This window comes from Danio aesculapii, chromosome 16 (assembly GCF_903798145.1).
Source record: "Danio aesculapii chromosome 16, fDanAes4.1, whole genome shotgun sequence".
NCBI classification, from domain to species: Eukaryota; Metazoa; Chordata; class Actinopteri; order Cypriniformes; family Danionidae; genus Danio; species Danio aesculapii.
In genome coordinates this window covers 20,557,710-20,582,890 of record NC_079450.1, presented here as the reverse complement: position 1 = coordinate 20,582,890, position 25,181 = coordinate 20,557,710, and the positions used below count along the sequence as shown (strand labels likewise).

The 25,181-nt window shown below is 34.5% G+C and overlaps 1 protein-coding gene across 4 annotated transcripts in view; it reads left to right on the top strand.

The window, feature by feature from the left end:
* The first annotated feature begins 1,094 nt into the window (after nucleotides 1-1,094).
* sh3d21 (SH3 domain containing 21) overlaps nucleotides 1,095-25,181 on the top strand; it is a 28,554-nt gene continuing 4,467 nt past the window's right edge. The window contains exons 1-13 of one of the 4 annotated variants that reach the window (XM_056475416.1): nucleotides 1,095-1,289; nucleotides 4,599-4,756; nucleotides 4,859-4,916; nucleotides 8,040-8,152; nucleotides 9,819-9,909; nucleotides 10,650-10,699; nucleotides 11,332-11,377; nucleotides 11,704-11,798; nucleotides 13,999-14,097; nucleotides 14,535-14,586; nucleotides 19,306-19,368; nucleotides 19,517-19,640; nucleotides 21,099-21,165. In XM_056475416.1, coding sequence (XP_056331391.1) covers nucleotides 1,286-1,289; nucleotides 4,599-4,756; nucleotides 4,859-4,916; nucleotides 8,040-8,152; nucleotides 9,819-9,909; nucleotides 10,650-10,699; nucleotides 11,332-11,377; nucleotides 11,704-11,798; nucleotides 13,999-14,097; nucleotides 14,535-14,586; nucleotides 19,306-19,368; nucleotides 19,517-19,640; nucleotides 21,099-21,165 — 1,020 coding nt within the window. In that variant the 5' untranslated portion in view covers nucleotides 1,095-1,285. Of the gene's footprint in view, nucleotides 1,290-4,598; nucleotides 4,757-4,858; nucleotides 4,917-8,039; nucleotides 8,153-9,818; nucleotides 9,910-10,649; nucleotides 10,700-11,331; nucleotides 11,378-11,703; nucleotides 11,799-13,998; nucleotides 14,098-14,534; nucleotides 14,587-19,305; nucleotides 19,369-19,516; nucleotides 19,641-21,098; nucleotides 21,313-25,181 lie in introns of all 4 variants that reach the window. The other 3 variants (XM_056475417.1, XM_056475414.1, XM_056475415.1) reach the window with 3 other exon arrangements.

Here is a 25,181-nt window from a genome sequence, read left to right as displayed (position 1 = left end):
CGTGGCATGGTTGTTGGTGCCAGACGGGCTGGTCTTAGTATTTCAGAAACTGCTGATGTACTGGGATTTTCACACACAACCATCTCTAGGGTTTACAGAGAATGATTCAAAAAAGAGAAAATTTGCAGTGAGGGGCAGTTCTGTGGGAGCAATTGGCACAGGCTCACCAAATTGGACAATAGAAGCTTGGAAAAACGTTGCCTGGTCTGATAAGTCTCGATTTCTGCTCCGACATGTGGATGGTAGGGTCAGAGTTTGGCGTTAACACCATAAAAGCATAGATCCATCCTGCCCATCCTGTATCAACGGTTCAGGCTGGTGGTGTTGGTGTTATGGTGTAAGGGATATTTTCTTGGCACGCTTTGGGCCCATTAGTACCAATTGAGCATCTTGTCAATGCCACTGCCTACTTGTTTGATGCTGACCATGTCCATCCCTTTATGACCACAGTGGACCCATCTTTTGATGGCTACTCCCAACAGGATAATGCACAAATCATCTGAGACTGGTTTCTTGAACATGACAATAAGTTCACTGTACTCAAATGGCCTCCACAGTCACCAGATTTCAATCCAATAGAGCACCTTTGGGAATGGTGGAACGGGAGATTCGCATCATGGATGTGCAGCCGAAATCTGCAGCAACTGAAAAATTCTATCATGTCAATATGGACCAAAGTCTCTGAGGAATATTTCCAGTACCTTGTTGAATCTATGCCACGAAGGATTAAGGCAGTTCTGCAGGCAAAGGGGTCCAACCCAGTATTAGTAACCTAATAAAGTTGGTGTATCAACGTAGTCTAGTCATCATATAAATAAATAGAATTAACCAGTGTTAACGCTACAAACATTTTTTAGTTCCCGAATTCATGTGTTACGAGCAGCTGATCAATTATAGCCTAATTCCGACTCGATGCGATGTGGCAGACATTGCAATAGATGCTTCAATATTGCAGCCCTGATCCAAACATCAGGCTTTCCTTGAGTTCCTTCCGAGTATGCACGTGACACCAGGAAGCTCATACCAACACAAACCTGTCTCACCTGTCGCGCGTTCTCTCTCTATCTCTCCCTCAGAGTGTAAACGTGTCTTGACTAGCTGGGAGGTGTTTTTTTCTTAACAATGCTAATGTTTGACTAGAAAGAAGGAGGTCCAAGAAAGATTTCGCTGTTTCTGGATTACCACTGAATCAAGCAGTGCAGTTCGCAGGGATTCATGCCACTTTGAGAAGTGAACAGAATCTACATTGTCTGATTGGTGCTCTGAGCACAGCTTTAAACGGGCCATGGGTGAGTTTTTGTCACTTTTTTCTGCTTTTAAAATAATGTCTTGTTATGATGTTGTCTGTGGTGTGTGTGGAATTTGGCTGGCCAGTATTCAAGTATGTACAATTCACACTGTAATTGAGTAAATGTAACCATAAAATAAGTGACAAAATGATTCACAGATGGTTTAGAATATTCTGGTATATTTCAGATTTTATTATGTGTTTTATTAAATGTTTATTATTATTATCATCAGAGATGGAAAAGCTTTAATAATATATTTTCTCCACACGTGACGTGTGTGTGTGTGTGTGTGTGTGTGTGTGTGTGTGTGTGTGTGTGCGCGTGTGTGTGTGTGTGTGTGTGTGCGTGCGTGCGTGCGTGTGTGTGTGTGCGTGTGTGCAAAAAAAACAAATTACCATGACACATTTGGCCATTTGTTGTGCAATATAATGTCACAGAAATTGTTGCGATAAGCGATAATATTGTCATTTAACACACATTTGATTATACAATGGTTATATACAGCATAGTAATGCATATAACCATAAAAACTTTAAAATACTTTCTTAAGGTTATTTAGATTCATTAATTTGATGTTAAAAAAGTTAATGTCCTATTATGTACTGTATACTAATTAAATGTCCTATTAGTTATAAAAACTTTGACACCGGTGAGGTTGAATGTAAATGTCTTTGTAAAAGGGCCTTAAAAGTTATTTGTGAATTTGTAAATATATATCGCAATGGCAAAAATAATTGAGGTCACTTTCAAGTATTGCACGATAAGATTACTATGACAGGCCTATAGTTAATATACCAAAAACTCTTGTCAGGCTCATTTAGAACTAATCATTTGATGACAAATCTAAAGGCTCAATTTAAGGATCACATTTGTCCATGAGAAATATCTAATTATTTAAATCATAATCTAATTTAGTATGAACACTGCTTATTTTTTATATGCTTTAACATGATTCCTTATAAAAGTACATATTTTATGGTTTATGTGTATTAGGCATGGGATGATAACCGTTTTCAAGTTATACCGCGGTTTGGAAAAGTCAAGGTTTTAAAACCGCCAACATTTTCTGCTATACCGCTCCGATGGTGTATGTCAGACTTTTTATTTGTTGTTTTTTAGGACAACAGTATCTCCAACAGAAAAGATATCCAAAAATGCCATTTGAAATAGTAAATAAATCTGTGTTTTTGAAACTATTTCAGACAGCAGAAGTCAATGATTCATTTGAATTATTTAGCCTGACATGTTTACTGCGCCAAAATATTATAAATGTTTCTCAAAATAAAATATATTGTTTTTAAAAGGGGAAAAAGTTTTTGTTTTTTTACCCAGACATTTAAAAAGAGCATATATTAGAGCAGTTATCACAATACCATGAAATTGTGTAATCGTGATATTTTCATCCAAGGTTATCATAAGGTCAGAATCTAATACCGGCCCATGCCTAATGTGTATACAAAATGATTCTTGGATATTTCATTTGGTGCAAACACCAAAAATATGTAGCATGTACTTTCTATGTGTACTTATTTACATCTGTACTCTGGATGTATTTTATATGCATTACATAAAAGAAAAAAAAGTATATAGAATAACTCAAATCTGAACGACATTCCTTCATTATCAAACCTCCATATTTGGTAAAGAAACTTGAGATTCCTGTCATCAAATGAGGAAACACCTACTGTATCTCATTTTGATCCTGCTTTCGTCAGTTTATAAGACCATAAACTACTAGTCACTGAGATTTGACATTCAGATTGACAAGCAAGAAGTTTCTTCCTGGAAATAAGATTTATGAAATACTATTTTGAATCTTGCACTGTGTTCTTTGTACTGATATGCATGCATTCTTGAGATCAAGCCACTCAATGTTCAGCTCACATACCTGTAGGCCTGTTCAAACACATAGCTCATGGCTGTCCAACTCCAGTATTGCACTTGATTTATGAAACAAATCTCACCACTTTTGTCTCTCCTGCATGTTTATTCATGTGTTTCATATAATTGGAAGCATTTGTCTGTAGGGTAAGTATTTAGTTTTAAAAAATAGACTGGTTATTGTCGAAAAAAACATCACAGAAAGCTTAGATCAGGGGTGCCTAAACTCGGTCTTGGAGGGCCGTTGTCCTGCATATTTTAGTTCCAACCCCAATTAAACACACCTGAACCAGCTAACCAAGCTCTTTCTAGGTATACTGAAACATCCAGGCAAGTGTGTTGAAGGAAGGTAAACTATGCAGGACACCAGCCCTCCAGAACTGAGTTTGAACAACAGTGGCTTAGATGATGCATCTTCAGCCATTTTTGCTAAGACTTTTGCAGTGTGAAGTGGATAATAAGCTTATATATATATATATATATATATATATATATATATATATATATATATATATATATATATATATATATATATATATATATATATATGTATATACATAGTCAGTTGAAGTCAGAATTATTACCCCTTCTGTTTATTTTTTCCCTAATTTCTGTTTAACAGAGAGATTTTTTCAACACATTTCTAAACATAATAGTTTTATTAACTGATTTCTAATAACTGATTTATTTTATCTTTGCCATGATGACAGTAAATAATATTTTACTAGATATTTTTCAACACACTTCTGTACAACTTAAAGTGACATTTAAAGGCTTAACTAGGTTAATTAGGTTAACTAGGCAGGTTAGGGTAATTAGGCAATTTATAGATTAATCATGGTTTGTTCTGTAGACTGTCGAAAAGAAATATAGCTTAAAGGGGCTAATAATTTTGACCTTAAAATGGCTTTTAAAAAATTAAAAACTGCTTTTATTCTAGCCGGAAAAAAAACAAATAAGACTTTCTCCAGAAGAAAAAATATTATCGGAAATACTGTGAAAATTTCCTTGCTCTGACACACATACACACATACATGTATGTATGTATATATATATATATATATATATATATATATATATATATATATATATATATATATATATATATATATATATATATATATATATATATATATATATCAGTAGAAACTAAAACTGGTTTGGAACAAGTGAAGGGCGAGTAGATGATAACAGATTTTCTGGCAACATTTATTGGAAGAATACAAAGAATAAAAGATTTTTTACAAAATGTAACTTTTGCACATTGATATTTACATCCCCATATGAATCCAAAGAAATGTATAGAAAACCTTTACAAACTGATGCTTTTTTTGAAATGTTTCAAAGGCCTGAATCATTTTGACTGCAACTAATTTACTCAAATGCATCACCGCCTATGGCTTTTGCTTTTTTTTCTGTCCATTCCAGAGGTGCTTGTGCTTCTAGGCTTTGAGGCTACGATGCCAGATGAATTAACTGTGCAGGTAGGGGATATAGTGAAGAACGTCTCCAAAGCCAAAGAGGAAGGATGGCTGGAGGGAGATCTGAGAGGAAAGAGAGGCATGTTCCCTGGCAACTTCGTCAAGGTCTGGACCTGTTAAAGCACTTTTTCCATGGCCTTGTACAATGTCTTTTTCTTGTGTTTGTATTTTTTTTCCTCTTAAAAATGACACTTCTTTTTACCTCAGGAAGTGCCTGTTTACTTAATAGGGGACAGCAATAGAGAGCCAAGAAGCATTAGGAAAAGTAAGTCTCCTTTATTATGAGTTAAATAACAAACACAATGGTGCTGTTCTGTTTGTAAACAAATCTTTGAATGAACAAATAATATTCCTTTACCTAGATTAATGATTTTGTGAAGCTGCCTCATTTGAAGGGTTGTTGCTAGATCAGATATAGTTGCGGCCGGAAGTTAACGAAAATGATTTCTATTATTTATTAAATTTCCCATGAATTGTATTTTATTAATGTCTACCCCCGGCGACACGATGGCGCAGTGGATAGCATGATCGCCTGACAGCAAGTAGGTCACTGGTCTGATCCTCGGCTGGGTCAGTTGGCATTTCTGTGTGGAGTTTGCATGTTCTCCCCGTGTCCGCGTGGGTTTCCTCCAGGTGCTCCGGTGTCCCCGACAAGTCCAAAAACATGTGGTATAGGAGAATTGGGTAGGCTAAATTGTGAGTGTGTATTGATGTTTCCCAGTGATGGGTTGCAGCTGGAAGGGCATCCGCTGCGTAAAAAACATGAGCTGGATGAGTTGGCGGTTCATTCCACTGTGGTGACCTCAGATTAATAAAGGGACTAAGCCGAAAAAGAAAATGAAAGAATGAAAATGTCTACACCCACCCCAACCCTAAACCCAACTGTCACCGTGACGTAAAACCAGTAGTTGTACCAAGTATTATTTATGTTATCTATTAAATTTCCCTATAAATTGTACAATTTTTTTAACATTTACCCCTATCCCAACCCTTAACCCAACCTTCAGAGTATTGTAAAAATAATAATTATTGTTATACAGTGTCATAAAAAATGCTGCTATATTGATGTGCATATCGCACTTCCAGCCGGCTGCGTATCCTATCTAGACTTTACCAAAGTCCCTTAAGTATTCTATAGTTTTTGACTTGACCCATAAACCCTTTTCACATTTCCGGGTTTCTCAGTAGCGGAAGTCATCATAGTTGGGAAAACTAAGAGCGCAGTGAATGGGAGAGTACAACAGATACTTTTTAAATAATCTTATTTACTCAAATACTAAAAGAAAAACTCCACAATGACGTTTAAAAGACGTTCAGAAAAAGGAGAAAAACTAAGTGAGACTGATGACGGCAGCCAGAAGAGAAAATGACGTCAAATAGATGTTGCATTAGACACACCTCGCACAAGCAGTAATTCGTTTTTTTGTAATTTGAAGCAAATATGATATAATGCATACATAAGCGCATTTAAATGTTCATACGATAAAAAAAAAAATCTAAATATAAAAAATTTTCTAGGATTTAAGATGCTGATGACTGTTAAACGCATAATAAGTCCTATGAAAAGGGTCCATTTGAGGCAAATGTATTTTTTCTCCTTTTTAACTGACTATAGCATAAACCAATGATATTCGAGTGCAAGCGGTTCAGATCTAATATGATTGGCTGCACCAAATAAAGACACGCCCCTTATAAAAACCTGGCTTTGGCAGATTAACGTAACCAGTGTTGCCGACTTTGTTGCTATATTTAGTGACTTTTCAGACAAATTGTAAAAAAAGTGACTAGCAACTTTTTTTTGGTGTTACTGGAGATTTTTATAGACTCCCATACTGTACCATTCCTACCTTTCTCAATGAGCTGAGGATGATGCTGTCAGCCCCTTCCCCACCTCAGAGTGCTCGCAGCCCAGTCCTTGTACATGCATACATAAAGCGTAGTACAAATATAAATTCATTAACCATATTCTATTAAACAAACAGAAGCGGTTGGACGTGATGATGTCAGTAATATGCAAATTGACATATGATGAAATCTAGCAACTTTTCGGGCAGAGCTTAGCACCTTTTCATTGAAAATAGTTGGCAACACTGAACGTAACATCTTCTGTTAATTCAGTCATCATAGTGATTCGCTCATGCACACAATGCGACTCTTGTCATAACTACCTGGCCTAAAAAGGTGAGCAAATCTGAACAAAACATTTCAACTAATTTCAACTAGAACAAACAAAGTCCACAGTGGGTATGTTTACATGGACACCAATAATCCGATTTTAATACGATTAAGACAATTCTCTGATTAAGAGTCTACCATATAAACAGCGTTTTTTGTTTGTTTGTTTGTTTTTTTAAATTAATTTAACCTGATTAAAGTCATAATCGAACAGAAATTAGATTAAGTCATGTGGAGTATGCCGATTTTAATGGCATAATTGAAGCGCAGTACAGACATGTAAACACCGCAATCAAACTATTACCGACATGTAGGACTTTTCACCGCATTTTGCAACAGGATAGTCTATACACACACAGCTGTTTGCCACTATTCTCTGCACATACCGAGTCAGTGAAGGACCACAGACACCTGCATCGAGAAATGCAGAGGTTTTTTTTTTCCTTTTTCCCAAAGGGCATGCAGTATCTAATTCCATTAAAACTACACTTCCAGCAGTTCATACTCCCATCCAATATCACCTTTGTCACGGGGGCATGCATGAAATGTTCCTGAATGAAATTAAAGTTGCCAAACTGCAGTTAAAGTCGACAAATTAAAAATGAAACACCCGAAGTTACATGAAACTCCAGTGGAAATGTGGATACTGTAATGATGCAATGACGTTAATCGAATTACTTTATGTGCTATAACATGTAAAACGGGATCATGAAAGGAACATTCAAAAAGTAACTCATGTAAACGCCTTAATCATATTGTTGTCTTACTCAGATTAAGGCAAGTAATTCGATTACTGATGTCCATGTAAATGTAGTCAGTGAGACATATATAGACATGTTCCCGCTTAAACATTCCGATTTCGTGGGACATCAAAATGGAGGTTTCAGTAGATTTTTAAACGTTTACCAAATCAATCTTGCTCCACAGACAGACCTCTGAAAAGTTTAAATCCTTGTCGGCTTGTCGGCTAAAATAAGTAAGCTAATGAAGGGTTTGTGCCTCCACATCCGGTCTCAAATTATACCCACTGAAAATCCATAGGCAACGACTGAACTATATCCGCTTATAAAACGCTGCCTGTCATAAAACTGAACTGTAAAAGTGAAAGGTGGAAGTGCCTTTGCAGTTTAAGTTAGTTCAGTTCAGTTTGCTGTCACTGCATCATAACGTGCTGACATGCTCCATATGTTTTCTACTTACTTCATTGCTCCAGCGACGAAAACGACGGTCCAGACGAGGAAATGCGAGGTGGTTTTTCCCTACATTCCCACACATGAGGACGAGCTGCAGCTGCTTGTCGGAGAGACCATCGAGGTTCTCAGAGAGGTAGAAAATACTGTTTTATAACCACAAAATCTCTGATGCTTGATGCAGTGCTGTGTTTTGCTAGATATTTATGCTTTCTATGTGCAGAAGCGGTTGTCTGTTATCATTGTGAATGTTGCATCTAAAATGTTTTGTACATTTGTAATATCCTTCTATTGACACAATGATTAAACTGCTAAAATATATGATTATATTAAGGATAATGTACACATGGTTGGTCAATATAAATAAATAAATAAGAATATATGGAGTGAACTTGTAGGAATATTTACTTTTTTATGGATTTCAAAATATTCATACAATGGCAGTACATTATTCAGAATGCATTGAGCCAGATTCCTCCATCAGAGATGAGACCTTTTATTAATGTTTACGCTGTAAATAAGTGGTAAGAGGAGTGGGATGCATTGGGAAATAATAAATTAAATCAAATTAATTTTACAATCTGAGTTTTAAGACATTTTAAGACTAGATTTGGTCAATGGATTTTTACCAGATCATCATATTAGGCATACAAGATTAACCCATGCTTTTTTGCTTAAAGATGAAGACCCCACTCAATGTACTGCACAATTCCCCTTACTGTAAAACACTTTTTACTCCACTGACCTGCTTTAATGATTCCAGAAGGCTTTTTTTAATGAAATGAAGTCTCTTAAGGACATTTTTAACAAATTTTTGTCATGTATTAACACTAAATATCTTATTTAATTTATGTATTCATTTGTTTGATGATTTTTAATTGTATATTTATTATTGAAATGTTCTTGCCATTAAAATATCCTTGGCTGCTGACCTGGCATTAAATTACATTACATTCAGAATACATTCACTATTCCTATTGTTCACACTTAAAACTTCTTTCAAGACTTCATACTTAGCTGATGATTTATCATAAGCTTGTTTGACATGCTGTCCCGGGAGAGAGCCCTGAGCTCAAGGGATCCTCAAATTAATAAAATTTGTGTCATATCAATTATCTTTGAATAGTCACAATATATAATTGTCATGTCAGATGTCAGTGCTTAGCATTTATAAGTACACCTCTCACAAATCTCTCTTTTAAATTCATATTTTTAATAGGAAGCTCTACAGTATTATATTTGTGCATATACATTAGATTAGAAAATTTGAAAATGAGGAAAAATCAAGAGAAACAAAAACATTTGAAAAAATTTAGTTGAAATTTTGTAGGTTGTCTTTTTTTTATTTTTTTGCAATATTTTGCTTGAATTTAATTGTATTTTCTTTCAATTTCTAAATATGTTTGGTGACTTAAATATTATTTTAATACATTTATCTGTTTAATAAATCTAGTTTGTTTAAATGCACCACAATACATTGCCTATATTCACTGAGAAATGGAGAAAAATATTCATTTTCAAAATGGGGTGTACACTATCATGCTGCGCACTGTACGTTGTGGTATATGATCTGAATTTGGGGACATATTAAAAAAAAAGAATAAGCAGAATAATAATAAAAAAGTGATCTAAACATTACATTATAGCAATATTTTTTAAATAATATATTGTACCCAGCAATATGTACTTTCTGTATGTATGTGTCTTTACTGCTGGGAAATGTTTGTTCCCAAAGCAGATGCGTCTTTACTTTTGAGTCAAGTATTGAATGAATTGAACTTTTCATTTGTTTTGTCTTGCAGATTGAAGATGGGTGGTGGATGGGAAAGAAAAATAACCAAATAGGAGCCTTTCCATCAAATTTTGTAAAGGAAATTTTTGTCCCATCAAAAGGTGAGATTTTTGTTTATGTCCTTGACGTGTTGCAGTTTGCTGGCTGTTTCATGTGTACAAGTTTGTAAGAGGACCTCCAGCTCTGCACATTTTCTGTATCCTTAACCAAACACCTGATTCAGATCACCAGCTCATTAGCAGAGACTGAAAGACCTGTAATGGATGAGACATCTAAAACATGCAGTGTTGGTGGTCCACCAGGAACATGGTTGAGAAACACTTATTTATATCATATGTAGCATCTGATATACTCCACAATTTTACATCAATTCTTAGTAGCAAATCAGAATGGACGCCAAATGCTAATGGAGTGAACTTTTTGTTTTTTGTGCTGAATTTTGTGTTATATACTGGTGCAGTCTTTTGTGTGCTGTTCTGTGGACAGATTCACACAATGCCCTCTTTTCTTTTACTCGTTTACTTTTATTAAAGTTTAGCAGTTACCTAGAACAAAGATTAGAGGATGAAGAAGTCTTATACCTGCAGGAAGCAATTAAATGATTGAGTAATCACAAACATATGTGAAACCATCAGTTCTGAACATTATAATGTCCTGCAATGGGGGGGGAAACCATAAAATTTTTTGTAATTTCCACAGGGAAAATTTGTATAATAATACTATTTAATAAAATCTGGTAATAGAAAAAAGAAGAATAAATAAAAATGTGTCCATTTTCAAACATTATGAAGAGCATTGAGTGTTTGCTTCTCTTACTGATCCCTGGATTAATGTTTTGCAGATGATGCCAAAGCCAGACCTAAACTCTCTGGTTCTGTCTTCGGTAAAGAGGTATGTTATGTTATGTTATGTTATGTTATGTTATGTTATGTTATGTTATGTTATGTTATGTTATGTTATGTTATGTTATGTTATGTTATGTTATGTTATGTTATGTTAGGTTACGTTAGGTTACGTTAGGTTAGGTTACGTTAGGTTACGTTATGTTATGTTATGTTAGGTTATGTGTTATGTTATATGCTATGTTATATGTTGTTTTATGTTATATTATGTTATGCTATATTTTATGTTATGTCATGTTATGTTATATGTTCTATTATGTTATGTTATGTTATATGCTATGTTATATGTTGTTTTATGTTATATTATGTTATGCTATATTTTATGTCATGTCATGTCATGTCTTGTGTTATGTCATGTCATGTCATGTCATGTCATGTTTTATGTTATGTTATGTTTTAAGTTATGTCATGTTTTATGTTATGTTATGTTATATGTTATGTTTTATGTTATGTTAGGTTATATGTTATGTTTTATGTTATGTTAGGTTATATGTTATGTAATGTTATGTTATATTTTGTTTTATGTTATATGTTATGTAATGTTACGTTATATATTATATGTTACGTTATGTTATATGTTATGTTGTATTTTATGTTATATCTTCTTTTTTCCCCAAACAGGGAAAACTACAACAGAGACCAAGTTTACGGAAAAAAACATCAAACGGTGAGGAGTCGCTCTGCACAGATGATGTTGTCTAAACAATTAAATGTTGTTTAGCTGGTTTCTGTGGTTGTTCTCCTTAACTTCAAGATAACGTAACAACATTCTTGTTCTATAATAGAAAGTGACCAAATCCATAGTCTTCAAACAGTACTATAGCAGTTTAATGCATGAGAAGACTTACTGCATTCTATCTATTCATTCAAGAAAAGACAATGTGCTTTCAGATTAACCCACCCAATCTGGCAGGGCAAATCCATTACACACACTGGATTAGTTGATGCTGGGCTTTTTGTTAAGGGTGTTGAGTACATTTGATTCCTTCACAGTGAAAGAATGCTGTCAGGTCATGTTCGACTACACTGCTGTTGCCGAAGACGAGTTGAACCTGAAGAAAGGAGACGTCATAACAGTTATCAACAAGGTGTGTCATCAGTGACGAGCTGACTGCTTTCTGTTTAAACGGCACGCAGTACATTATAAACAGAAAAAACAATGATGATTCACCAGATCTGAGTAATGTGCTCTCAGCTGGTTGTGACTGCAAAATAATAAAATATGATCATAATTCCAGCACAAAACAATCTGTCTATTGCTAATGAGGATATAGGAGTGGATCATCATTATCTTTAACTAACCAAGAAGTAAATAAATTCTCTTAAAATTGCTGAATTTACGACACTTTTTGAAATATAGTTTTAATTTTAAATTCATCTAAATGCAATATTTCAATTTGCCTTTGAATATGAATTTATTAAATGGGATAGCCCCTTGAGATGAACATTGTACAGAGATGTACAGAGATCTCATTTTCGAGGGGGTCCTTACAACACATCATAACAAACATACAACTAAACCAAACAAACAAACAAGCACACTTCACCCAAAACACTTCCCACAGTCTAAAGCCTAAGCAAACAAAAACATATAATCAAAAGTACAAACAATTTGATATACAAATAAATAACAAAAGAATAAAATTATAATAATATAACAAAATAATGAATTAATATAATGAAATTTTATAAAGGTTAAAAAGTTCAACAAAAAAATTAAGAAAGATGTTATATAATGCATTGATTTATTATGTTTAAACTGTTGTATTATATCTACATAGTATGTGACTTAGTTAAGTATAAAAAACCTTCTAGAATCGTTTTATAAGCCCATTTAGAACGGTGGAGTTAATATAGATAAGTCTTATTTTACCTTATTTGGAAGGATTGTGAATATTAATGAGCTCTGAAATAAGCCAGTAGTTAATAGTGTGAGTTGTTACTTTAACTAAAGTGAAAACCCAATTTGTAGATACTTTTTGTTGTGTCTCAAGTGCCAGAAATTAAAGTATATATTTTGCAAGTTAACACCTGTTAAGCATTCATAGGATATGAATTCAAAATTCATAATTGTCAAATGAATATAATAGCTCTTTAGTTATGGATAGTAATGAATGATAAATCATCACTGACTAATCTCAAACGCTTACAAATTTGATTAGAAACATACACATTCCTAACAATCTTATTAACTTGTAGACATGAAAACAACATCATGCAAAGTTCCATAAAAAAAGTAAGAAAGGTGTTATATAATGCATTGATTTATTATGTTTAAACTCTTCTCTGAAATCTACATAGTATATTTGACTTAGTTAAGTACAAAAAAACCTTTAGAAATGTTTTGTAAGCCCATTTAGAATGTGGCGTTAGCCCTAGAAAAGTCTTATTTTACCTTATTTGGAAGGGTTGTGAATATTAATGAGCTCTGCTCTCTTATTGCTCTTGGCTTATGCATCTGCTCCATCACCCTTCTCAGTTGGGTTGTGGATGAAATACAGGCTAAATTATAATTTCTACCCAAGAAAAGAGACATACAGATATATATTTAGAGTTGTATTTTGTAGTTTAATATATCTGAAAAAAAATCTTACTTTTCTCATAAACTGAATTTTACATAAAGGGATTGTCTGTTCTTCACTCCTGAAAAATCACAGCAAGTGCTGAGTGATAACATGTGATGCATAAATATGCATAAAGCACTTTTATTCAGCAGTCAACATGTGTTTGTTGCCTCATTACAAACATCCATGGCATATTTCACAATGTACATGTTAAACTAACAAAAGATACAGTTAAACAGACTTTATTCCCCTTTGGGGGCCACTGAATAGATTTGTAATCTGTCTTTCCCAAATTTTGATGAGAAGAGAGGTTTTGTGACTGGTTGCATTTCCTGAGTGCTCTGTAATGCTGATCTATATTTCAAGATATCCAGATTTGACCGTTATTTCACCGTTAACACAGCCTAATTATTTTCTTTGAGCATTTATTCCTCTTTATAGCATACAACACTCAAAAGAACATAATTCATTTAAAACTAAAACTCTTCACTTCAATCAAACAACTATACTGTCACTTTTGATCAATCTAATTTATCCTTGCTAAAAATATTCATTTTTTGCTACAACCGACAACAACGAACAAATGATAAACATTGTGGATTAATGCTGAATATGTATTGATAACTGACTACTGCCTCATTTACACCAGATATACAAGTTACTATCTTTTCCTGGGTTTTGAGTCAGCTTTATATTTAATGTTTTGTTTTTCTTCTCCCTGCAGTCCACTGAGGATGATGGCTGGTGGGAGGGGGAAGTGAACGGACGCAGGGGCTTTTTTCCCGATAACTTCGTCATGCTGATCCCAGCGGAGACTCTTCAAGTGAGTGTGGGACAGAGAAATGTTCCCATGATTGGCCCATTTTTGTGGTCTTAGAGAATGGGAGTTACCCTTTTGTCAACATTGCTTTTTTAGTAAAACACTGGCTCAGAAAGCGACTATAGGCCAAGCAAATTCATGCTAGTTTACAAATAGTTTTAAGATGGAGCAGATTGCAGGTTTTAAATCTGGTTTTATTGCCATGGTTCAGTCTGTGATGATAAAACACAGTTAACTTTGATATATGACAGTTTTTTTTGTTTTTTTTTTCTTCCTGTTACTTTGTGCTTATTAAAAGAAATTGACTCAGAGGTTTCCTTTAGAGGAGAGGAACACTAAAAACGGTCACTTGATTCCTCCTGCATGGAAAGACTGCGAGCTTTATCTTGCTCAGAAGGACTAATCTGTATTTTGTTGATCATTTTTTATTTGTGAATCAGACTGGGAATGTGGGCCAGGCACCGGTGAGAAGTGGCTCAAAGAAAGATTCAGGTAAGACATAGCTGTCATAGCGGCAGGGCCAGTCGGACTAGTTTGTTTCTTGTGTTGATACCAAACATAACTGGTAATGCTGCTACAAAAATAGCATTTAAAGGTTTTAGGGGGTGTGGAAGCTGCTTTCATAAGGTGGAAGACGTGGCTGGGCATTTTTGAAGAACTTGTTACTGTCAGTTTTGAAAGGTTTGAATCATGCATTGTGTGTCTTATAAACATTTACTTTTTTGACATTTAATTTGACCTTTTTTGTATGTGAAAATCTTCTTTATATTATCAGTAATTTACAAAAGTAAATGTTAAAGTAAAACTCAGTCAGATCATATAAAATCTGAATTTGGTCACACTTTATTTTAATGTAGAATTCACACTAATAACAAACTATTAAGTAAGACTAATAGCTTAATAAACTATTAACTAACTGACTGTTAATAGTTCGTAAGGTAGTTGTTGGGTTTAGTTGTTGTGTAGGATTAAGGATGCAGAATAAGACCATATTTTTATAAGTGCTAATAATATCTAAATAGCTAAATATCTTATTAATGCATAGGTTATGATAGTGTGAGTTATTACTTAAACTAAAGTGTTAACCTTAATTTGTAGATACTTTTTGTTGTGTCTTAAATGCCATAAATGCAGTATATATTTTGCTAGTTAATGTCAGTGAAGCATTCATAGGATATGAATTCACTATTCATAATTAACAAATTAATGTAATAGCTCTTTAGTTATGGATTGTAATGAATAATAAATTATCACTGACTAATCTCAAACACTTACACATAAGACATCATACACATTTCTAACAATCGAATTAACCTGTAGACATGAAAACAACCTCATGCAAAAATAAAGAAAATTGAACAAAATTTGTGTTGAATAGAGGAAGTCCAGTTTTTATACTTTTGCACTAAGATAAATTGTTACTTTAGATTATTATTCTTGTTATCCAATCTACAAACTGCTTCTACTCTGTATAATAAACTGCTGTGTATAATAATAATAATCATCATTATCATATTTCTCACCTTTCTTGAACAGCCCTTATTATTATTATTATTATTGCAATACATACACTCACCGGACACTTTATTAGGTACACCTGTCCAACTACTCATCAACGCAAATTTCTAATCAGCCAGTCACATGGCAGAAACTCAATAGATTTAGACATGTAGACATGGTCAAGACGATTTTCTGCAGTATCAAAATGGTGAAGAAAGGTGATTTAAGTGACTTTGAATGTGGCATGTTTGTTGGTGCCAGACGGGCTGGTCTGAGTATTTCAGAAACTGCTGATCTATTGGGATTTTCACGCACAACTATCTCTAGGGTTTACAGAGAATGATATGAAAAAGAGAAAATATCTAGTGAGTGGCAGTTTTGTGTGCACAATGCTAGGGGTCAGAGGAGAATGGCCAGAGTGGTTTGAGCTGATAGAAAGGCAACAGTAACTCAAAAAACCACTTGTTACAACCGAGGTATGCAGAAGAGCATCTCTGAACGCACAACACATCGAACCTTCAGGCTGATGGGCTACTGCAGCAAAAGACCACACCGGGTGCCATTCCTGTCAGCTAAGAACAGGAAACTGAGGCTACAATTTGCACAGACTCACCAAAACCGAAAAATAGAAGATTGGAAATACGTTGCCTGGTCTGATGAGTCTCGATTTCTACTGTGACGTTTGTGTGGTAGGGTCAGAATTTGGCATCAACAACATGAAAGCATTGATCTATTCTGCCTCATTTCAAAAGTTCAGGCTGGTGGTGCTGTAATGTTGTGGGGGATATTTCTTTCCACACTTTGGACCCATTAGTACCAAATAAGCATTGTGTCAATGTCACAGCCTACCTGAGTATTGTTGCTGATTATGTCCATCCCTTTATGACCACAGTGTACCCATCTTCTGATGGCTACTTCCAGCAGGATAACGCGCCGTGTCAGAGCGCGAATCATCTCAGACTGGTTGCTTGAACATGACAATGAGTTCCCTGTACTCAAATGGCCTCCACAGTCACCATATCTCAATCCAATAGAGCAACTTTGGGATGTGGTGAAATGGCAGATTTGCATCATAGATGTGCAGCAGACATATCTGCAGCAACCATGTGATGCTATCATGTCAATATGGATCAAAATATTTGAGGAATATTTCCAGTACCTTGTTGAATCTGTGCCACAAAGAATTAAGGCAGATCTGAAGGCAAAAGCGGGTCCAACCCGGTACTAGTAAGGTGTACCTAATAAAGTGGCCGGTGAGTGTATATGTATATAACTTTCTTTTTATTCAGCTTGACTTTTCTGAAGCTTTAATAGGCGTATGTTTGGTAGTGTACACGCACACAAAAAACGAAACCACAAACCATAAAATCTAGTTTCTGCACCTGTTAATGACAGATCTCATTTGTAGGACAGGAAGTCAATGTTTTTCCACATGTCACGTTTTGTTTCAGTGAAGTATTAAACTCTGCCTTTTCCCTTCAGGTGAATTGTGTGTGCTTTGCTGCAGCTAAGGTGGTGTTAAAATCCTAGAAATGTAGTGTTTTTGTCGAAGTTTTAAATCTGACTTTACACAAGTAACATTCATTACCGCAAACCGCTCTGAGAAGCACACTTATGCAGCTGTGTGGGGTTGTGAGAGGAAGTCGTAGGCCATGAAGAGATCATGTGAGCAAGACTCTAGAGGAAGACGAGGCCAGCACCTCATGATCTCTCTATATATACGCCTTCATTGCTTTATGAATTCAGGCTTGTGATGTTGGAAATCTAACAAAGCTCACAGGGTATGTATTTATTCTTCAGTGTTTGCGTTCTTGCAGTTTAGTGTTCTCCAGATGTGGTTGGTTAATTTTGTTTATGCTTTGTCTTAAATCTTTATGCTATAAGAAAAGTCACAGGGTATTTAGAAGATTTGCTTTTAAAAGAAAAGAAAATTGTCATGGTGTGGAAAAGAAAGCTCTTTATTAAAGAGGATGTTGATGTAGGATAATTGCATGTGATGTTTATGGCTCCGACAAAATCTGTGCATGCATTTGAATTTATATTATACTACTTTTTGCCTGCAAAAGAGTCATTCTGAGTCAGAACAGAGATTTTTGCCTCTTTTTTTTAAGGATGTGGTTTAATGACTCACTGCTTGAACCATTCCGATTTACTAAGGGAACCCATGAGGATTTGTGCATGTGTGTGTTTTGGTTTTGGTGGAAGGCAGCCATTTTTGTTAGGACATGACCTACAAGGGTACAGTATGTACTGTAAAAGGGTATTACCTAATTATTACAACATTGAAGTGGTCTATGATGACATGCCGTGTGCCCTTGTAATTCAAAACACTTACAAATCATACAAATGTTTGCCATAGGTTTCTTGTGAGGGTTGGTTTTAGGGGTAGAGGTAGGGAAAGTCAAAGTTGTGACATGTGGCCAAGTATAGTGAACCATACTTGGAAATTTTGCTCAGCATTTAACGCATCCAAGTCCACAAACACACAGCAGTGAACACACCGCCAGAGCAGTTCTGTTGCTCACGTGTTAAGAAAAAGTTGACGTTCCCATGCCACTGAGACCTCCATTGTGTTCTTCTAGCCTTGATGTAAAAGTGTTTCAAAGCATTTTGTGTTTTTAAAAAGAAAATCATGAAAGAGTATAAGCTAGATGTCCACATGCATGTGGCATGCTATTAAAAATGCTTTATTAAAACCTACCCAATGCAACAAAGCCTTGTTCGAGATGATCATTTAAAGGTGCTGTATGTAAGTTTTTGACTTTTCTAAAGCATAAAAATACCATATGTTTGTAGATATTTAAAAAACATGCCAAGTGAACATTCTTGTTTATCTGAAAAACAATGCTAAAGTCAGATATTCTGCTTTGAAAATTTGAGTAATGTGCTGGAAAGCTGTCTTTGTTTTGTCTCACTTGTTTGTCTTCAATATGGCAACCTATGCTTGCATTTGTTTTAATCCAAGAATGCAAAACCAAGTTTAACCACTGGGTGTCAAACTTACATACTAATAATTGAATCTAATATCCCTGTATGATATGCCTTTTCAGTACTACATTTGCACAAGTGCTTTTCCTTTTTTATTTGAGGGAATAGCAACTTTAATTTAAAAAAAAAACGATGTCTGATCAAAATTAAATCTTATGATTCAGATTTTTAAAATTGAAATCAAACTTTGCCTGCATATTTAAATTTAACAAATAGAAGGGGAAAAGCTTGATGGGTTACTATTTGACAAAAAAATTGACAGTACCTTTTCGGTAAATTTATTTATTTATTTATTATTAATTTTACAGCTCTTTACAAAGGTCATTTTAAAGATTTTGGTGTAGAATGTACTGTATGAATTTCACAAATGATCATAAAAAACAGCAAGTAATGCATTACATCAAGCATGGGTTTTCTGAAGTACAAATACTGAAATAGTTCTTAAAAATATTTAAATAAAAATTTGTGGAACATTGTAATTGAGCCAAAAAACCTAACCAAACTTAAAGAATAGATTTTATATTCTTAACATTTTTAATCCTGTTTAGCATTTAAAATAAAGTCCTCGTTAACATTAGGGCAAAACAATTATATCAATGATGGAGAGGAAAGAGCAGAAAAAAACAAAAAACAAAACAAAGAACAAAGCAAAAGCCACTCTTAGAAAAAATTCGTCAACAATGAAACTGACTAATAAATCATATATATCTTCTTATATCTCAGGAGACCAGATGCCAGTGATGGACCAGAACAGCTCTGATACGAAACCAAAGACAGAGACTAAAAGTAATAATTCAGAACACACCAATAAACAACATTTCTGAAGTGTAAAATTATGCCTTAAAGAAACATTCATTTATTTATATTACATGTCTGTGGAAGTTCGGCCAATATAATGATTTCTATCTTTTCTCTTTCTCTGCCTTTCGCACAGTTGACAAACCAGACAATAAAGACTTCAGAAGTGACCCACCTGGTAAAATCAAGTTGCCTGGTCTGCACAAACCACCCGTTCCACCTCCACCAGTGAAGGACAAGCTCATAAAGAAGGATCCAAAGTAAGGGAGGACATCACAATTAACACCAAATATATAAGAAATCCAAGGTCTCCATGCTTCTTGAAAGTACCTGAATTTCAGACACATAAATTCATGGAAACAAAGACAAACATAGGTTCTTGAAAGTGCTTGAATTTAAAGTTGTTGGTTTTATTTCAACAATAGTACTGTGCTGCTTTGAAAACACTGAACAAAAAAAACTTAGACATTGTTAACTTAAATCTTGTACAAGAACTATGACAAATAATCCACATTTTAGCAATTTTTGATAAAAATATTATGTATATTATCAGTACTGAATTCAACATATTGTATTCAAATTTTCTGAACATGACTGTTTAAAATGGTCTGTATATCATTACTCTGATATACTATACATATATACTGTAGATGTGTGTGTGTGTGTGTGTGTGTGTGTGTGTGTGTGTATATATATATCTAGATGTGTATATATATATATATATATATATCTAGATGTATATATATATATATATATATATATATATATATATATATATATATGTGTATATATATATGTGTATATACATGTGTATATATATATGTGTATATACATACATACACACACACACACACTCACACACACATACACGCATACATACATACATACATACATACACATACATACACACATACACACACATATATATATATACATACATACATATACACACACACACACACACATTTATTATTATTTTTTTTTTTTGCGGTTTCTCACCTTTTTATTGGGACAGGATAGTGGAGGACAGATAGGAAAGCATATTTGGAGCAGAGAGAGGGGAAGGATGGGCAAGCTGGGAATCTAACTCGGGTCGACCTGAGCACTACAGTGTTGGCGCACTTAGCCACTAATTTGGCGCTGACATTACTCTGATATTTTAATGTAAATATTATGTGTAAGTGAAATGTTAAGGATGGGGTGTGAATTTCAAAGGTGCTTGATTTAAAATGATTAGTGATTTTAAAAAGTCAGGACTGAGGGACTGAATTCCCCATAGTAAAGCAGTCGTTTAGTATTGTGTGTTATTCTAAAGGGCCTGTGAATGTTCAGTAAAGAGAGATGGAAATTTTATGAGTTGCTGAGGGACTAAACAAACTCAAACTGCCGGTTTCCTGTTTTTCCGAGTAAGCATATTAAAAAAACACAGACTGACACATCCTCAGGCAAACGCACAGACTGAACTGTCATTTTTGCTAAAATGCAATCACAAACTACATCACAGACAATTAAAAGTTAATCTAACATTTTCCATTACAACAATTTGCTTAGTAAAAGCACTTTAAAGCACATTAGACACAACTTTATTACATAATAACCATGTAACAGATGCTAATGTTTAGACTCTGTGTGACTCTATCAGTGTATTTTCAGTGTTTAAAAGTTTCTCAAGTGTTTCATTGTATTGTATGCACATAATGCATATTTCCTTCTTTTAGAAATGCTGAAGAGCCACAACCTGTTTTACAGAAACAACCGTCGCCTCCTCCTCCAGTGCACAAAGAGGTAAAAGATATTAAGGAGGTTAAAGATAAGACCCCTGACCAGTTTGATGGTGTAGACGTGTCCTCAGAGAAACTGAGCCATCCCACGGCCAACAGAGCCAAACCTCCACAGAGGAGACCACCAACAGCCCTCGCCACTGCTATACAAGTGAGCCGAACACAAGGGCACAGACATGACACTCATACTGTACATGCTTCAGGATTAAAGCTCACCGGCTTTCAGTGTGTAACAAAACAGCTCCCGATACAAAATGCTCCTATAAAGCTTTTCAGACTTTCAGCTTCCTTTAATGCTTAATGTTGCAGCTTGAGCATGTGAATGCATGAAATCGGCTGGGAATTTAGCCCTGTTCTGATTACACAATATTTTTTCCAGATTTTCTAGTTGATTTGCTTGATTTAGGGTGTTGTGGAGATTCATAAATGACAAATGGGTGACGATATGCAAAATTCAAATGTTTCTTCTTGTGTAGTGACTCACAACAACTGATTCAGTGTCTGACAAAGAAACGTCAGCACAGAAAGTCAAGCAGGTTTCATTTTTTTTCTTTTTTTCCTTGACTGGGTTTGTCACATGCGTCATGTAGACCAATAGGAGCACAGATGCTCTTTATTACATTTTTAACATGGCAAAACAAAAGATAGGCAAGGCAAGTTTATTTATATACAGTAGCACATTTCATACACAGTGGCAATTCAAAGTGCTTTACATAAACAAGAATAAAAGAAACAAGCATAAGAAAATAAAAACAAATAATAAAGTGATTACAAACAGATAAAACACGTTAAAATGTGTTAAAACATGTTATAAAAGAATGAAAAAGAAAAGAAAGACATAATAGTTCGATCTGTCGGACGTAGCACAGTGCTCATTTAGTAAAGGCACAGCTAAACAGAGGTGTTTGCAGTCTTGATTTGAACGTGCCTAAAGATAGAGGACTGTGCCACTAGAAATCTTTGAGGAGTTACACCAACGGTGCTCTTGTCTGTATAATGTGTCAGCAAGGGACTATTATGACAGAAAAAAATTTTTATGGTGGCAATTAATAGCCAAGGCACATCAGCAGCCCTGTAAATACTGGGATTAGCATACACTACCTGACAAAAGTATTGTCGTTGATCCCAGTTGTAAGAGCAACAAATAATAACTTCTAGTTGATCATTCGGAAAACTGGCAGAAGGTCTATTTTTGTGCTGCCCATGACATTACAAACCACAGGAAAGGGAAAGGGAATTCTTCAGCAGGATAGCGCTCCTTCTCATACTTCAGCCTCCACATCAAAGTTCCTGAAAGCAAAGAAGGTCAAGGTGTTCCAGGATTGGCCAGCCCAGTCATGAGATATGAACATTATTGAGCATGTCAGGGGTAAGATGGAGGCGGCATTGAAGATGAATTTAAAGAATCTTGATGATCTCTGGGAGTCCTGCAAAAATGCTTTCTTTGCCATTTCAGATGACTTTATTGAAGTTATTTGAAATGTATGGATGCAGTCGTCCAAGCTCATTCGAGTCATACATAATATTTATTTATTTTCCACTGCACCATGACTTTATATTATATTCTGTACATTATTTCTTTTAAGTGACAAACTTTTGTCATAGCAAAGTCAGACTTTACTGTCCTAACTAAATAATTAAAAATCAAGGCTTGATCATATTTTATTTTGGTAAAATAAGCTTAATCTAGAGGCCTTTGCCTTTCATATAAGCCTCTTCTGATAGCAAATGATCAACTAGAAGTCAAGTTATTATTGGTTGTTCCTAAAACTTGGATAGGTGACAAGACCTTTGACAGGTAGTGTATAAAAATACATTTCTCTTTAAGTTCTCATTTACAAGAAGTGCATCAAAATTGTATATAAATTTATCTTTGAAGGTAACTGACTGCCTGTTGAAAGTTTTATTGTCATCAAAAAGCATAGAATCACCAAGAGGCGACACTCTGTTGCTATTTTGTATACAGCCACTAGATGCCGCTAGTGTCACGCGGTGGCCATTATGGAATAAAAATTCCAATAGAACAACAGCACAGATATATATATATATATATATATATATATATATATATATATATATATATATATATATATATATATATATATATATATATATATACTCTCAGCATAAATGAGTAAACCCCTTTGAAAAGTAACATTTTAAACAGTATCTCAATGAAAACAATTACCAAAATGTTGTCCAAACTATATCTGGTATCTAAAATATCTTTTATATCACTATAAAAATCACTATATAAACTATCACTTATAACATGAAAGTAAGGTTAACAAAAAACCTTAAATTTTTTTAGCTTTACTCAGATTAGAGTGATACAAAAATGAGTATACACCACAACAAAAACTACTTTATCTAGTAGTTTGAATGGCCTCCATGATTTTTAATGACAACATTAAGAATCATGAATAATAAATTATGAATTTATGTGTCCAAATTCAATCATTTTCGACAAATGGGGCTTTTTACATAACTTTATTAGTCTTTCTTTAACAGTCAACACTGGAATTTTTTATACTATTATAATACTGCAACAAAAAGTGTACTGCCAATCTGCCAAACACATTTTAAAGTCATATTAATTTAAACATGGCAGTATTAATCTGTATTATGCCAGTGCATAAACTATTAAATTAAAGTAATTTAAAGCAATTTCACCTAAAAGGGACATTTTCAAGAAAACAAATATGGTTAAAATATATTAAACAAGTCTGTAAAATTAACTATTAAAAGTGCTGATGATCACCAGTCTTTGATTGTAAGTGTTGTATTGATGTTTTTCAGGTTGTATCTCAGCTTTAATGTGCTTTTTAAAGTAATAAATAAAAAACAAATCAGCTGCTTGCCATCGCAACAGCAATAAGATCCAATGGACAGGCGATAGCTTTCACTCCAATATGGCGGAATCACGAGGCTGTTGCTGGGCACTGCTGTTGCAATGCCTCTTGGTGATTCTAAGCTCTTTGTTGTCATTTGAAGTTGCATGGTTGCTTTGTTTACAGCCGTTGCTGGGAAGCCACTTCTGCACCTTCAATGCAACTTTTGCTAGCCCAAAAGCATTTACCTAATTACTGTTTTTGGTCAGAAAACATGCATATATGAGGGAAAGTTGATAATATTACACTTGTAATATTTGTAATATATGAGCATTCTTTACTAAAGAATGTGTAGCATGTTTTTGGCACCCACAACCACATGAAGATTGATCTAGAAAATCTAATATTTGAAAAAGTAACAATAAAAAGTGTGTAGTCTAAACAGGGCTTACAATGCATGAAGTCACCCCAACCCAAATGCCTTGATGTTAATCCTGAGATTTCTTGTGCAACATGTCATAATATCACGAATTTAAATAATTTTGGAATCAAGGGCATGAGGCCCTGGTTGAGTCATGTTAGTACTAGTAGTTCACTATTATCATGTCCCGGTCATAAGACATGGTTTTCACAGATCTATTATACTGATACGCAGGAAATTTATTCGCCAACTGTTTACATTCCCGACATAAGCAACTTTATGTAAACTGTGTGCTTTTGACATGACCCTCGTTACATTTGACAGTTGAGAAACAGAACTTACTATATATAGAACTAACTTGACAGTCGGCTTCTTGTGTGCCAGTGATTTGTGTGTTTTGTGCTCAAAACTATTCAGCAGTTTAAAACCGAAAGCCCTTTAAAACAAATGCTGATGTTTTACCTTGTTCCTGCTGGAGTAACTGAGGCACAGGCTGTAAAGGGCTCCTCCCTCTTTTGGATAGGGGCAGAAACAGCAGCTCATTTGCATTTAAAGTGACTTGCAAATTAAGTGTGCTTTATATGATAAATAAATGATCATGATGTATTTTCAGCTGAAGATAATCTGGAGTAACGTCTGGTTTATATTATACCCTCTTAAAAACAAAAAAAAAAAAAAAACCTTTTCGGACCCCTGAAATGAGTTGAAATGAAACAAGCCAACTCATGCCTGAGAATGTACAGAAAATAATGACAACTTTAACCAAAA